At 28.9% G+C, this 18,033-nt stretch overlaps 1 protein-coding gene across 1 annotated transcript in view; it reads left to right on the plus strand.

Moving 5' to 3' along the window:
- LOC129963412 (hemicentin-1-like) overlaps window positions 1-3,372 on the plus strand; it is a 710,215-nt gene extending 706,843 nt beyond the window's left edge. Inside the window, exons 13-14 of the mRNA XM_056077767.1 lie at window positions 87-326; window positions 2,380-3,372. Of these exons, the coding sequence (XP_055933742.1) occupies window positions 87-263 (177 nt within the window). The 3' untranslated portion in view covers window positions 264-326; window positions 2,380-3,372. The remainder of the gene's footprint in view (window positions 1-86; window positions 327-2,379) is intronic.
- The last annotated feature ends 14,661 nt before the right edge of the window (window positions 3,373-18,033 follow it).

Genomic DNA, 18,033 nt, shown 5'->3' on the forward strand with positions numbered 1-18,033 from the left:
TTACGTTAAGGATTTAGGTATAAATCAATGAAGAATGTTCACAGTTGAAAATATAAGCCAATTTATTCACTTTTTTTCTGTTGCAGCTTCCTCTTCAAACCGAATTGGAGACGCCGGACATCGAGCGAACGCGCACCTTCGTAGCCAGTCCGACGGAGAGCTTTTGCCACAGCAGCGCAGCGGTCATCGTCAAGCAGCGGACGTCTCCAGATGACCGCAGCCCCTCGTCTGTGAGCATAGCCATCCGGCACACAGATGTCTAGCCCCTTCTCCAAACATGCAGTGCCAAAGATGAAGGGACGCCACTATAACATGCACTCAGAAAGGTATCGGTTCTTTCTATTATGAAAATGCACTCAGAAATTAAATATGTGTGCTGTGACACGTTGTTGCCTTGAAACAGTGCTGAAAGAGAGATGGCATATAACATGAAAGGAAAGATAATTGTATCAGGAATTTTGAGCGATAATTGAAAGGACATGATATCACAATCATGGTATGATTGCAAGCACTCTTTGGAATGCAACAGAAAGTTCAAAATTGCGAACAGAAAAGAACAAAAATACTTATCAGATAGCGTGAGTACAACAAGTCCTCTGGTGTAAATATTCTTTTCCAGATAAAGGAAGAAGATAAATGTTTATAGGAGATGTTTGATGTTATTGCTATGACCTATGTCACCATTCACCCGATAGCAGGAGAGAAGATATTTGTGAATGCTTTTAAATATGCAAGATGCTTTTGAACATAAAGTGTCTCAATATTCAGTACCTAATTACTTGCGCCATTGCAACACAAAGAATTAAATCAAATACACAATTTTAAAAATTCAAATATTTTCTTTGCTTGAAGGAATTTCAAAATGATAGTTTCACAGTACTCCCAAAGTGTTTTTCAACCGAGCATTTCAGTATTCGTTTCTGAAAATTATTTCATGGCAAATATTTTAGAGGAAGGAAAATGTAGAGATCTCAATGAAAATGAAAATGATCATTCTCTAAAATTTTAAGATCATCATTTTTTTTAAATCAAAATTTCTAAACCATTAATTGTTCGCTACAGACGATGTCTTGTATATCTTCTTGATTAGGCAATGCAAACTCTTATTGAATTTTTTAATTCAGAAAACAGTAGAGAATATGATCAGAATAAAAAAAGCAATTTAATTATATTTAAATTTATTAGTTTTATTTACAAGTTTTGAATAACTACGTTATTTTTTTAGATTTAATTAAAGATACGAAATTAAAAGATGGTTACTTAAAGAGACATAGCAAATATTTCATATCATCGCATAATCGTGTTCTTAGCACCAAATATAAAGCATTTATTTGAAAAACTATGCATCTATAAAATGCTTGTCACTGTGACAACCAAACTTTTATGGAATTTAAGGTAAAGAAAGCGTTCCTTCACAGCGGAAGAAGAATTTCAAATATTTTTAGAAAGTTTCTAATACTTCAATAACTAGTGAAAAAAGTATGTAAAGATAAGAAACTTTTAATAGCTAGTAACAAAAATAAACCACCGTATTTTTCTCTAAGTCAGAGGTTGTTTTAGAAGCAAATTAATTTTTAACGATTTTAGTTATCCCTAAAAACTTTCAAAACTTATATTCTTTAGAAATCAAAATTTAAATTATTACTACAAATACTGTTTCTATAAGGAGTTGAAAAATTCTGTATTAGATTATAAGACAATATAATTTGTCCATTTTTAACTAATCACTTGTTTAGTAGAATATTGTTTTCATCATAAATTAAATATCAAATGATTTGTGATGTCAAAAAAATTCTTTCCCCAGATTTCGATGACTCTCCATGGAGTGGTTGGTTCCCACTCCCGGAATTCAATTTTTTTCTCCTTAATTTTATTTGTATGTTTGCAAAATATTACCACCAAAATGCATCAAATTAAATGAATGAAAGAAAAAATAAAATTACTATAAAATTATAGCTCTAGAGCAAATTTTAAATAAATGTATCAATCTTGAAATGCTACGAGTTAGATAGTTAATGTTTCACTTATAGTTTTATAACCAGAATGGCAGTAGTATACCAAATATTCCACCTTCTCCATCAATTAGCAAACTAACTTTCCGCTTATTCTTTTGTATTTGAACGAAAAAATTCAATTGTTGACATTTTTTTTGTTAGTTTTCGAGATAATGATCTGATTTTGGATCATTTCCTTGCATCATTCTTATAATTTACCCATTGTCATTCTGTTGTAATTATCATTATTTTAAGGCACGCAATCTTTTATTCTGTAATGTTTTTAAATGTCATAAAAGTTATAGGATAGTATATAATTCGCTTAAAACTGTGGACAGCTGAAAAAAGTCTGCTGTCAACTAATAGATATACTTCTATTTTTCAGGACGTGAAGTCTACAGACTGTATAGGAAAGCAGAATCGACAACCACGACATAAACAGAAAGACCAAGAATTTGTGATACCAAAATTCGGAACTCCAACTTTGGAGACCTTTGAAGCTGAGCTTTGAAGAAGTCTGCCTTGAGTTCGAGCTGATATCTGGGTGCTTACATTTAGCTACAAAACTGAAAACCAAAACAAAATTGTTATATCTTTAGAAACACTCCTAAAGTATCTTTCCATGTTTTTCTTCTCTGACAGAAGTAAACAAAACAATTACAAATATTTCATTAGTTCATTTTTAATTCATTTTACGATTTTTCTAAGATTCTTCATCGGAAATTTCACCATTTGCTCATTGATATATCATATGTATGGAAGCTCTCCTTTAAGTGGTTAAACTATCAAGATAACACTTTGAACTTAAGCGAATCAGTATAAATTGTAATGTCTTGTCTCGAGCTATATCCCTTATGCGAATTCCAGAAAAACAACTGTAGAGTTTTGTGTTTCTTCTGAATACAATCATTTTGAAGAGAAAGGAAAAACTGTCTGCACTCTCTTCTGTGTCTACAGGAATAACAATTGATTTGATTTATCTTTTCTGAACGATAACTGAACTGTGAATGTCTGCACTTCATTTTTAATTGAACCATAATACATGGCTGTTGGCTTAAATCTACTGCAAGTATATAAATAAATAAGTGTATTTAAGGAACTAACAGTGAATTATACCATTCTAAACAACCATGTTGTCGATGTATTAAGAGTTTAAAAGACGAATCTTAAGAAATGTAATAATGAAAATGGAGATCAAATATATATATTTGTAAATTCGTTCACTGCATGTTTTTGTAACGTGTCTGATAGTCTATTTATTCCCCAAAGTGTGTAAAATGGCAGTTGAATCGAAACAAGCAACTCGAGTGATAGTGAAAAATGGCACGAAGTGATTTTCATTGGAATTTTATTTTTCAACAATCGTTGTTTTTCTTGAGATGTGAATAAATGTTTTGTCTACAAATGATTTGTAATTAGGAATTTTTTGAATAAAAACTATTTAAAACTTTTCTCACAATATTCATGTGAATTGTTTGATATCTACACTCATATATTTTTTATATATTCTTCCATAATAATGCTACATCTTACATTAGGAATAAAATAAACATTTCTAGTTTATTTTTAATTTTTACAATTGATTACATTAGCATCATTCGCATTTCTTAGCAGTTTTAGAGTTAGTCTATTCAAAATTACGATTGCATTTTTAAAGTTTTTATTTAGTAAATTTCAGTTAGCCTGTGTATTAGGTTAATTGTTATTTTTAAGTATTATTTAGAGGCCGGGATAGTCTGGTTGGTAGAGCGTCGGATTCAGGTGCCTTAGGTTGCGAGTTCTAGCCCCGCCAGCCGAAGATTCCCCGCGTGCTTGGTGGCTGACGCTCGTTAAATCTGTCGTGGTCACAAAGTCCTCCATGTCGAGAGTAATACCACTGAGGGTACTGGATCAGGGGTGATCGTTCTCTGATTCAGGTCTAAATTACGATCTGTGGATGCGTGAATGAAGTCCGCCCCGTAAAAAGGATTATGACGTGTGTGTAGCTAAGTCATTATCTTGGCTCTAGATGGCACTACTATAGAAACAGGAGGCGCTCCCCCTCATTCTTAAATCTGCTGTCTTCGAACAGCGGGCTTGTCAGTGGTAAGTGCCATAAGAAACAACAAAAAGTATTATTTATTTGATCTTTCCCAATTATTTTATACATTAAATACAAAAATAACTGTTCTAACACATTTTCTTTAAAACGTTACTTTTAATTAGAATCTCGTCATGTATATTTTACTTTTGCTTCATTTCTCCAATAATAGCAATCTATATTCCCAGTGAGACACATACCGCCCTCCAGTCAGCGCAGGAACCTACCCTATGAGCGATAGTGGGTTCAAAGGTAAATGAGAGGGAGTTAAGACAGTTAAAAAGGATGATCATCGCCTACCTACTTATTTAAGAAATTAATTTAATAAAGTGCCTTAATTAGTAGATTTGCATATCCTCCGGGGTTACAAGAATTTATGAGTTAGATTTTAGATTCCAAAGAGATTCCAAAGATTACTGTTAGTATTTAGCTAAGTACAAATGTAAATGCAGTATAATCATTAAAGTTAAATAAAGAATGCGTGGAACTTACACTTAATAAAAAAAAAGTAAATTTCAAAAATGACTATTAAGACTTTTAATTTCAAAAATAAATATCTGCCTTGCATCGTGGATTAAAGTACAGACGTTCAGTGCAGACATTTCGTATATACGTGTCGTTTTAAGACATTCTAAAAAGAAGACACCAGCCTCAAGCACTCGTTTAATAATTAGTTTTAATAATGTCATTTTAGGACATTCTTAAAAGGACACCAACCTCAAGCATCTTATTATTGCTTTTAACTTCTTACTGGTTTTATATTTTTTAAATTTTTAATAAACAGTTTTTCCACGATGTTTGAAGTCCATTTGGAATTTCTGATTTTAATAGATAAATTGATAAAATAGTTTTTGATGAGATGCAACAAATTTTAATATTTATTATGATAGGTACTTTAGATGAGGGGGCGAAGTTGAATTTTTTTCTTGCAAAATGTTGAGAGCCTCTGCACTATACCCCTATTATCTTCTATTATTATTCTGGTGCCCTCCCTCCCCCCGACGTCACATTTTCTACGTCCCTTTTGTTTCTTTTTTTCCAACTTTCATAAAATGGATTTATTCTCTTTGCCCATAATGACATTTGTAACTCGTATATTGAATTTCAGTTTGATTCTATAACTAAATGTGTAATTAAATAAAAATAATAATTAATTTAACAAATGAAAATCTCATGGATGCGTTGATATATATCAGATATCCTTTATGTACTTATTGAAATAATATTAAATACCTCAAATTGAAAGCGTCATTCAAAGAGGAGGCTCGATATATTTGTAGGTCAATGGATTAAGCAAAATTATTATTTTGTTTTAAAATAGATATTTTCAAATACAGATACAATAAGATATATCTAGATATTTTTAAATTATCTATTATTAATCTTATATTCTAGACAATAGAGGTATAGATATTTTCTATTCTAAATATTCTTATATTATCTGTTATTTATCTTATATTCTAAATGATATAAGTATAGATGTTTTCCATTCCTGAAATATTTCATTTTCATTTTAATTTAAAACTTAATAATCTTTAAAAAACTCTTAATTATAAAACATATTTGCTTCTCTACATTTTTAATTCATAAATAAAAGCACGTCCTTGGCAAAATAAAATACTTAATTCTATTAATTAAAGTAATTTGCAGACGAATTACATTTATATTCATTAAAATAAAATGAAAAAAATTGAAGATATCTAACAACCACATTTTTACTATTGCATTAAAGTAACTATGATATATCTTCCACGTTGGTATTGAAATAACAATAAATATCACAAATATGTGTTATTTAATGCGGAATATTATTAAATTCGAAGCATACCATGCTAAAGAACACGTATATTATTTTATTTAATTAAGTATAAATATTGTGAAGTTCTTCTATTTTTGACATATTTCATCTCCATTTTAGTATTAAAAATACTATTTTCTACATAAATAACAAAATACATTTGATTTTCATCAATTTTAAAATTCTTTGCATGTTTATCAAGGAAAATATATTCATGGCAATTTTTAAACTTTTACAATTTCATGACAGTAACCATAATTTTGTATGGAAATTCGTAGAACAGATAATATTTTAAAGAAGTGTTACATGAAAGAATTATATAATTGTATTTTTCTAGAAAATTTTTTGAAATGAAAATTCCTTCTTACTGTATTCTAAATTCATCTTATTCCGTTACTATTATTATTGCAATTTAATGTTTTTTATATCAATGAAGCATAAAATAAGAATGAATTTAACATCTTTTTCTTTTACTTATTATGTATTCAAATTTATTTCTAGGATTTCTTAAAAAGTGTTTTAAAAAATGTACATGTTTATTCGTTAATAAATTGATCTCAGACAGAATCGCCAGAAGATCCATCAAATCAAAGAGTTTACAACACATTCCATTAAAAAAAAGGTGACATGAAAAAAATCATTACTTTGTCACTATGGAGATATTACAAGAAATCTCTTGTCAGTCTTGCAATCAGATTTCCGACCAAACGCATTCTTTATTGCAATCCATCAAATTTGATTTGATTTTCTGTCATGTGTAAGATAATTAATGTTCTTGTCTTTAAAAAATCTGGTCTTTCGTTGTGATGGCTATCTTCTAAAGAATAATTACTTTCAAAAAATTCATGAAGCCGAAGCTGCAAGTTCGTGACTTCATCTTGTTAATATTTCTATATCTTCGAATAATCGTCTGATATGAATCATATATATTAGATGTTTTAATCATATATAGTAGATCAAAGTTACAGAATTGTTAAATGAGTCAAATTTCCTTTTACAGATTAAAATTTTAGATTTTTCGAATGATATCATTTTTTATTATAAGATATTAAAATAGGATTGATATTAATGTTCATGTAGTTTCGGATAAAATTGTTCTGTATATACATGATTTTTTTTTTGTCATAAGACATTAAACATTCATGATGGTCAGTGTAACATAATAATTTCCTCACTTTTTCAAAATTGAATAAAAATATCTGGTTTTTTTTCTTGTTTGTTTGTTTGCTTTTTTTTTTCTAAACGTTCCAAGGGTGTGATTTGATTTTGGTAAATTAGTTATATCTGCTATCGTTTGAATATTTCAACTTTCCTCAAAAAACTTTCATAGTATTCTTGGTATCAGATTTGTCAATTTAATCAGCATTGTTTTTGAAATTATTTAGTTAATTAATTTAATTAGTTACAAATTAGAAGAATGTTTGATAATAATAAAAAAAAATGCTCTAATTTCTAAAAATATTATTCATAGTAAACTTTTACAAATATTTCCTTATTTTTGCTGAAGAACTGTTCGTTCCGAGTTCATATAGTATGAATATCATAAAATTGCAGATATATATCAATCGAGATATATCACTAACATAACAAAATCTATATCAGCCACATATTTTCCTTCGTGTCATTTTGAAACCATTGTAATGTCTTGATCTAGACTGATCAAATAACGAAGCAGAATTTCCAGACAATTCTTTATTTTACTTTATTCGCTAATAAACAGATGCGAGACCACCCAGATGAAAAGATCTACCATCTGGCTATCTCGAGGAGTTTAGTAAGTAACAACGACGACACAGATGGCTGTAAATGTCTTATCAGTACTGGGAAACGGGTACCATACTCTTTGCGCAGTATGGCCAAGAATGGCTCTTGTGGCAGTAAACCCAACAAAAACAACAACCTTTATGTTAGTTAAAGCTTTTGTCCGTATGATAATATTCATAATATTCTTAAAGTTTTTATATATTCGGAAAAATTTTGAACTTCATCAAAATTCACACAAAAATTATTTTTAATCCACTAATCGAAATATTAGTTATTATAACTATAGCCATTTAAATAAAAGGGCATGCCAATGGTATTTGAGTTAGAGGATTGAGACACTATGTTCCTTTGGATATGCAGTCATAATTTCAAATATTGGAAGACTAAGCTTCACTCGCAGTTTCTCTTATATGCAAAATCGAGTTTTTTTCTGAGAAAATATTTAGATATATTATAATATTATTAGAAAGTATTAGATAATCTCATATTGATTACATATGAATATATTTTTCAATCTTACCTGCATATGAACTGGTCATTTAAATAAAAAAAAATCACGAATGCACTTTGTTTAGCATGTTATTCGAAGCAATCTGGAATATTACAGTATTCATTTTATAGATTATCGATCATAACTTATATTTATGAACTTTCACTCAATTTTTACCATGGTGAAATCGGGTCCAAGCTAACACTATATGAACTTGTCAGAATGAAAGGAAATAGAAAATGATTGTTGGTTATAAAAAAAAATGATTTTTTTTGTATGAAATCGCGTTTTTTAAGAAAATATATTTATATAAATAAACTTGGAAAAGCAAAAAATTCAAATATAAATACATAAATAAAAAAATAAAGCAAAAAGTGCTATTCTAACAGTGGCCAGCAACACACCTGCCGTCCATGTTGTTCTGACCACTATACTGTATTGTTTAAACTTCTAAGAATAAGTTGAATAAACTTATTCTAATAGCTAGTTATGAGAAATTATTTTTGTGTCTAAAATAGTGTTTTTTTAGGAAAGACAATTATACAGTCAAACTTAAAAAGCAAAATCTTACCTAAATATATAATATGATCCAAATCGTTAGAGCCGTTTCCGAGACACATGAAATATATATATATATATATATATATATATATATATATATATATATATATATACATGTAAATACAAATATTGCTCTTTTAAAGATATAAGAAAGAAAATGTGACGCGTTGATTTAACCTTGTATGCGATTATTTTTACTGTTGTGACAGCACTGACTGCACTGATTTATTGAATTGAATTTTGTTTTTAAGGTAGTATGATATTTTCTCCTTCACTTATCAAAGAAATGTAAAAACGGTGATGAGCATTCAGATAAAAATAAATTTATTTGCTCCGACTAATATTTCGAACTTAACGAATAAAAGGGAAACCTACCAAGTAAAACGAGTAAACACGTATGAAGAGAAAAATCAGTTCCTTTTACGGTAAAAAGTTTACAGTGAATACAGTATTGAATTGATAAGAAGCCTGCAAAATTTTCCAAAAATTTAATAATGATTTCACAACGAAGATTCAGTTGAATGATCTCTTTTTTTAGTTCTTTTTTGAGTTAGTTAGTTTTTTGAGTTTTCAAGTAGGTCTTCACACATTTCAATACAAGCATATAATAGTCTCTAGAAGCATATTCTCAAAATGAAGTAATGAAATTTTTTAACTTTATTTTAGCTTTCTACAGAAAAAAAATATTTCTTCAAAATTTAGTGATACAGGGTGGCTATAATTAAACAGGGTGGCCCCTATAAACAGCATCATATGAGCGAACGGATTGACGCGAAATTTGGTATATAGACCTTACATGAGATGCATGATGGGAATTTTGAAAAAAAAAATGTTCCAAAATTTCCACCAGAGAGCGCATTTTTTCGGAAAAACATTAATTTCAACATAATAAATGACGACAACGGAATACAGAAACAATGTTAACATTATTGACCAGTTTCTGATCACCTTGCCATCGAACCATATTAAGTAAAGGTAATGAAAATATAACAGTACGCAGTGCGGGGAAAACAGTTCAGTTTGCAGAAACAAGATCAGATTAGGACGACATTGCACAAGAGGAGCAGTTGTTAATCGTGTCCAGTACAATACATGGAAAGGTGCTCCATGTGACCACTCTCATTCACCTGCAAAATTTCAAGTCGCTGGACAGTGTCTTCAACAGCAAATAGTAACTGATCAGTTGTGATGCTTCGCACATGAAGCGTTATGGAGTTCTTTCAGTCATTCAATGTCGCATCAAGATACCGTCATCATTACAGCCGGAAACATCGACACAACATGACAACGACTGCAAATGTTTCTTATCCTAACCTGTTTTGCATAAAGCTTCCTCTTCTTCAGAAGCATGCAAAATTCTACATTTTTTATTGACAATTTTTCCCAGTTTTACATTTTATTACTAATAATTCTTATTCTGGATTGTTAATATTATTTCTGTATTCCGTTTGGTAGTTTATTGTGTTAAATTTAATGTTAGTCCCGAAATGGAGCCCTCTGGTGGACATTTTGGAACTTTTTTTTTTCAATATTCCGAGAACGCATCTCGTATATAACCTATATATCAATCGCTGCGATCCGTTGATCCATTTACGCTGTTGGATGTTGTTGTTTATAGGGAAAGTTTAGTTATAACCACCCGTAGATGTGAAGCCTAAAAAATAATATTTTCAGAATAAATAGAATATTTTATGTGTTGGAATTTAAATAAATTCTGTGGCATTTTTAAGATGGACGAATCAAATTGACGATAAATATGCTATAATTTCTCATAAATATATTTAATAAGTTCATTCTATTCTCGGGTTTCAAAATTAGTTCTTTTTCTCAGTATTTAATTTAACAAATGGAGAACTCTTATTATTTCATCCATTTTATGCCGACTTTGGTTTTTTTCCCACTTCTCTCAAATTTTATTATCGTAACTTTAATTATTTTGATTTTCATAAGCCTTAAATATATGTCAGATAAGATCTATTGAATCAAAATTCTCAAAAGCGAGGATTGCATAAAAGGCTGGGAAATATTGCCAACACTTCTGGCTTTAAATGCTCCTTCAATAGCATGAGCTGTCTTTAAATTAAGAAAAAAAAAAAACTGAAAATAATCGTTGCTCAGGTCCACTTTAAAATATCATCTGAAGTTTTAAATTCATCTTTAATCATTTAAAGAATTATGATTCAAGAATGAATAAACTGAATTTATGATTATACTGTCTAAATTTTAAGATAATAAAAATGTTTGGATCGTATACGATAGAGAATACTGTAAAAATGCGTGCACTTTCAATATTGCCTCTCTCTTTATATATTTCTATATATATAATAAATTATATTTGATATAAAGGAGATACTTTAATCCTTCAGCCTGCTCTGTTAATATCTGGAGTTTTAATTTTTTATGTTTCAGACACATAATTCATCTAGTACACCGATAGGGAGTCATAAATAAATCGAAAATATGATGTCCTCTCTTTATGGGCACTAAAATGAATTGGTCAAGTGACTGAAAGAAAATACTACAGCAAATTATATATTTTTTTCAATTATGGTTTGGCTAGGAAGGATCATTGATTCATTTAAACATTATTTCATCATTAATATATATATATATATATATATATATATATATATATATATATATATATATATATATATATATATATATATATATATATATATATGTATATATATATATATATATTTTGTGGAAACGGAAAGTGTAGGACATGTCCTTTGGCAGATAAGGAACAGATCAAAAATGAAAACTCAAAATTACAAACATTCTGTAAAAACAAAAATTTGATTTATCTCCTTAATTGTTCAGAATGTAATTTAAAATATATTGGCCAAACTAGCACCGAGCTTAATTTAAGAATTAACAATCACAGATCCGATATAAAAAACTTCATAAAAAATAGGACCACTGACTTCGAACTGGAGCATTTTCAAAACCATAACTTTAACAATATTAATATCTACATTCTAGAAGACAATATTAACGAATTAAACAAAAGATTAGATCTGGAAAACATTTATAATTGCAACCTGAAAACTTTATTTCCTTATGGTCTCAATAGTAAATTAAATGGGGAAGGTTATGCAGATTTAAACAATAATTGCATTTATAACAAATTTAACATTTTTAAAAATTTTCTAAATAAAGATAACTTTTCTAAAAGATTTAAAAGAGGTAAAGGGAAAGGAGGCAATTTTCAAATTATATTTGAGGAATTTCAAAATTACTGTAATCTGGAACACAATAGTGAAAACATTCACAGAATTAGGAAATACATTTTTGGTCTTAGAAATAATAAAATGAAATGGTTTTTAAATAATAAATTCGGGGAATTAGAGTTTAAAAATTCGTACACTAAATGTATTATTCTAGATCTTATTAAATGTAAACTTAACATTGGAAAAAACGATTTACTTTTTAATAATAAAAATAATGTTTACAAAGAATACTGTGTGATTAAATTCTTGGATATTTACTTCGAATATCTAAAATTACCCAAAATTATACATAATAATAATATATTTTTTCCTCTTGCAGATAAAACTAATGTATCAATAGCGTTTAGTTACACTTCAACTTTAAAGAAAAAAATTTGTAATTATAATTACTATAGCAAAAATTTAGATAAAATAAATAAAACAGATTGTTACTGTAACAAGGAAAAATATAAAGATTTTATAGATATTGATAAAGGTCATATTATTACAGGTAATTTAAAAATTATTGAATCCAACTCTTTAAGAGATTTGATGGGAAGAGGAACAAAATTTAGATTAAGAGAAAAAATAAACCATAACAAAATTTTGATTTCTATTGGTAATGATTTGGATGTTTTTATTGCCAAATTATCTAGAAAATACCACTGGCCTGCGGAAGGTTTCGGGGAATGGAAAGTGAGAATTTTAAAGGAAATTAAAATAAAATTGAATACTGATTTTGACAGATCTAAAGAACGTGGGATTTATTTTAGTAAAACATTAAAAAATGAAATAAAAAATTTAAAAGAAAAATTTGTTATTACAGTAATAGATAAATCAGCAAATAATTTCTGTTTAATTTGTAAATATTATTATAAAGAACTTTTAATTAATGAATATAACTCTAATGCAACTTATATGTTAAAGAACACCGGGAAAAAGGAATTAGATAAAAGAATGCTAGCTTTCGCAAAAAAAAACCAAAACTAAGACTTGCTCTCTTAACTATCCTTATTTATTCCCAACAGTTAAATTTCATAAAAATCCATTAAAATTCAGATTCGTAACCTGTAGCACTGGTAGTTATAATTACTATACGGGTAAACATTTCTTTAAATACTTAAAAATTATCCTGGACAAAATAAAAAATGAAGACAACTTTATTATTTCTAGTAACAAAGAAGTATTGGATTTTCTTAAAGATAACAACATTAATAAACTTAATACTTTTGATTTCGAAAATTTATACACTAATCTACCTCATGAAAAATTAATAAAGGTCTGCACTTTTATATATGATGAATATTTAAATGAAAATATCATTCCTAAAAATAACTGGCTTGAGTTATGTAATTTTAATATTACTGAAAATTACGTGTTTAATGGTATTAATTTTTATAAACAAGTCAAGGGCATTCCAATGGGGACAGCTTTCCCAAGTGCTTTAGCTAATATTTTCCTGCATTACTATGAGAAAAAAATAATTAAATATAATTTAATAAACGGGTGGAGATATATTGATGACCTACTTTTGATTAACTTCGACAATACTAATATTATTACTAATTGCTATCCAAAAGATTTAATTCTAAAAGATACAAATATAAATCAACTTGAGGCTACCTTTCTGGATTTAAAAATCGAAATTGCTAATGATAAAACAATAGTTGGTATATACGATAAAAGGGATGATTTCAACTTTAAAATAACAAAACTATGTAACTACCATTCCAATCTAAACTCTAAAATTTTCAAAAATCTAATTTTCTCACAAGTTAACAGGATCAAAAGGGTTTGCAATAATAAAAATTCTTATATTGAAGCATCAAATATCCTCCTTAAAAATTTAATTAAAAATGATTTTCCTAGAAATTACTGTAATGTCAATTTTTTAATTAAACAAGGTATGCTTTGGGATTAAACTTTTGGCTTAAATAAAAATAGAAATTTACTTGCATATTGGATCACTCAATAGATGGCGCTGGGTGCCTACCTCTGTTTACATAATTTACCGTTAACTTTCAAAAACAGGAAATCACAATCGATTGTTTAAAGTTTCATTCACTGTTGGATGGTATGTTCTGGCCTTTTCGTTTTTAATTTTAATTTTAATGCTGTTTTTGTTTTTATTGTTATTGTTTTTATTGTATTTTTACTTTGTGGTTTTTTCTAATTTGTTATTTTGTATTTCCTTTCTGTTAAAATGGTATATCTCTTGAGCCTAATTTCGGGGGATTTTCGGGTCACGAGGAATCATTATTAGACTTAATGTCTGTATGTCCTCACAGAAAAAATCCCTTTATTTGAATCCCTGCCTGAGGGTGACCCTTGAAAAAGTCTTCAGGCCGGATTCTTTTTTAATATTTTTTAATAATTTTTTTGGTTTAATTTTTATTTGATTTTTGTTTTTCCTATTAACTTGATTCTAATACTTTTGTATATATATATATATTTGTCAACAACTTAATTTTGGAGTACAATGAGAAATTACTTATCAAAATCCTAGAAGTTTCCTTCATAGAGTTGATTTTTCGCATTTGTGTGCAACAGATTTAATAATTCATTTGCTCATTCGGAATTACAAACTTTGGAAATAGGTATATTTCTTAAAAATTTATTCTTTGTAAATTTAGCTGTTAATATCCATTATTCTTTCAATTCGATTTCAAACTAATATATCTTCTATCTAAATTTGAGTAAAATATTAAGTTGATAGTTGTGGCACGTATAACTAGAAAAATATACAAAGCATATATCACTAAGGAGTGATGGAGCGAGAAGCACTCTGCCATCACTTTTAAAAGCTCAAAATCAATTAGGAAAAAAAAACTTTAAAAATGGAAATTGGAAGAAATTACACAAAAAAAAGAAGCAAGGTTTTTTTCCCAAAGCCATTTTAAAGCAAAAGTCAGTAATTAAAATGTTTCTTTAAAAATGTTATCGATTACCATGCTTTTGTATGTATCTATTTTTCTCTTAAACCATTTGGCACTGTACGTGGGATAATTCTTAAACGATGGCTACCAATTTTAATCTAACGTCAAGCATTCATATATGGCGTCATATATTCGTAATTATATTGCAGACCACTAATTTAACTCTTATAGGAGGAGCTTTTGCAGTCAGGGTAAATAGCTAAAGTATAAGCACTTAACTATACCAACTGAATAATGTTAACACACAACTTTTATAGAAAAATAAAAAAATTATTTTCTTGTTATCTATATATGTTTATCTAATTCATAATTGCTATGAAAATTACGTCTAAAATATAATAGTAATGCTTTATGCTCTTAATTTCAATGATGATTTGTCTATATCTTAATAATGATTAATATATTAGAATAATAATGATTAAAATACCAAATTATATTATTTCTTCATATAAGGTTGTTTCAGTTTACACGTGGCAATAAAATAATTTAACTCTAAATAAATGTACAAGACAAGTGTTTTAAATGCTACATGCAAACATAAATAATATCCTTTTAATATTATTCATCTAATACACACACACACACACACACACACGCACACACACATATATATATATATTGTTACGAACTTTTCGGGGTTCGCTTGGGTAGTGGGAGTTATATGTTGTGGAGAACACTCAATCAGCAGGCGGCAGTAGAAAATGAAACAACGACGTATATTTACACAAAGACACACAGGACAACACAAAGACGACAACTATATACAACACACAATTATCTTCAGCCGAGACGTTCAGACAACAGACTAATGCAGACCGTAGCGCACAACTTAATTCAGCACTCACTTGACTCCGTCGCTGCTCCGCTAATCTCTGGAAGGCCAGTTCTTCTGTCGATTCCGACTACTCTGCCCTAGCAGCTGCGGCCGCTTCCTTCTATAGGTCTCAGGAGGCGGGGCTAGACGCCTCTCAACCAATCAGGAACGTTCGAGGCGTATCTCCGTTCCTACTAGACGGATGGGAAAATTCTCGATGTTTCGGGTGTAATCCATTTTGGAGCCAAAGTCGTCGCCAAGTCACCAAATGGTTGCCAAGTTTGTCGCCAAGCTCTGGGACCCTCCGACGCGAGACCAGACTCCGTCCAATAACGATGACTGTAAAACATTCTTTCCGATGGTGGAACCAACTATGCTGGGAAGCAGCATTACAGATTCGTAGCAATATGAAACAAAACAATCAACGCATTAATTGCTCATCCGGTGATAAAGCCAATACGGATTGCAAAAGGAATTAAAGGATATACATCGAATGTTTGTAAAAACATTCAACGTTTGATATTCAAATTTTATTTTTGCTTCATTTAATAATTCTATTTGTTATACAGAGTGTTTAATATATTATATTAGTAGCTTATAATTAGACTAGAAATATTACAATTTAAAGAAATATATACATATTCATCATATATTAGCGAAATTGATGTTGCAACTTAAAAGAATGCCAACCAATGCATCCAGTTAAATCGTCTCGAATAAATCTGTTACTTTTCAAACAATGATGATAAAAATATTTTATTATTGGTAAATTTTAAACGTAATTAATTCCGAGTATGATATTAAATAATTACTTGTAAAATTTATTATTTTTATATGAATCGCATAGGATCCTATTTTAGTATCTCGCAATTTTTTTACGTGCAGACGACTGGAATGACAACGATATTTAATCAGCAATATGAAACATTCTAGTTTAAATTTTAAATCGTTCTCTATATCCTTATTATCTGATCTAATACCATTGAGAAATAATGTTTTTAAATATTTCCGAAATCTTCATATTTTTGTTACTTGTTCTTGTGGATGTCTTTATAAATTCAAAAGGAATGTAAAATTCAAATTTCTGGGAAATATCTTCTGAATATGGATTTTCAGATAGAATTTCACATCCATTTCCCCTCTCAAATTTTCTATTTTGAAAGACGACGCAGCATGGTATGAAATTTTCTATTTTCTTAGCACTTGAATTTTGTTACCTTAATACTTGAGACTATATGCCTCAATTTCCTATTTTAACTAAACGTTTAAGATAGTCGGTAAGAAAATCAAAATAATCTTTATAAGCTTTGAAATAGATTGTCTAGTCTTAAAATGATTTTATAGAGAGCACACTGGAAGTGATTGTATCCATTTTCAGAGTAGTTCGGATATTACCATTCAATTCAGAGAATTTTCATCTTTAGAATCAGTGGAAAGTGACGTAAAAGTGGCAAATAAGGAATACCATTTACATTCAGCAAAAAATTATAATTAGAAATGCCAATTTCTTTTTTTTTAAATTTCAAAGCTAAATTTTCAAGACCAATTTAGCTAACTACATTTTTTAATAAAATATTTCTTTCTGTTCTTCTTTTTAAAAGTCAATAGTATTTTTTTAAAAACATATTTAATGCCTAAATAAATGCCAAATATAGAATACTTAATAAGAGTGATAAAAATGAACAAAAGTTATATAGTAAAAATAATAATAGAATGTTTCATTAATAATAGAATATAATATCGTGTACCTTTAAATGAGAAATTCTTATATATATTTATATAAATTTATTTATTTCGTGTATCTTGGAAATGGCTCTAATGATTTGGATCAAATTTCTGAGGTAAGGTTTTGTTTCTTAAGTTTATCTATAACAGTGTCTTTCCTGAAAAAACGCCATTTTATATAAATAAAACCCATTTTTTATGACTAACTTTTGGAATAAGCATTTTCAACTTCCGCCTCGAAGTGTGGACACTGCAGTATATTGATCAGAACAATATGTTTAGTTTAAAGCAATACTAGGGCTATTTTGGAGCGGGCCTCGTAATTTTGAACCGTGGTCAGATGACGAGGACGACACTTGAGCTAGCACTCCACTCTCCATACCACACCACACCAGCGGGTGGAGATCAAAACAATATGAATGACGTATGTGTGACGGGTCCTCGGTTCGAGGAGCACCGTTTGCTTTAAGTATTTGCATTTAATATTTTTTCTTTTTAAGTTTATCCATATAGGTGTCTCTTCTAAAAAGTAACGCGGTTTTAAACACACACCAAATTCTTTTATAACTAACTATTATAACCTTTTTCTATCAGCTGTCATGCTGACAATGTCATACAACGCCATTTGAAACCCGCTTTCATCATGGTAAAATTAA

This window comes from Argiope bruennichi, chromosome 3 (genome assembly GCF_947563725.1).
Source record: "Argiope bruennichi chromosome 3, qqArgBrue1.1, whole genome shotgun sequence".
Classification (NCBI taxonomy): domain Eukaryota; kingdom Metazoa; phylum Arthropoda; class Arachnida; order Araneae; family Araneidae; genus Argiope; species Argiope bruennichi.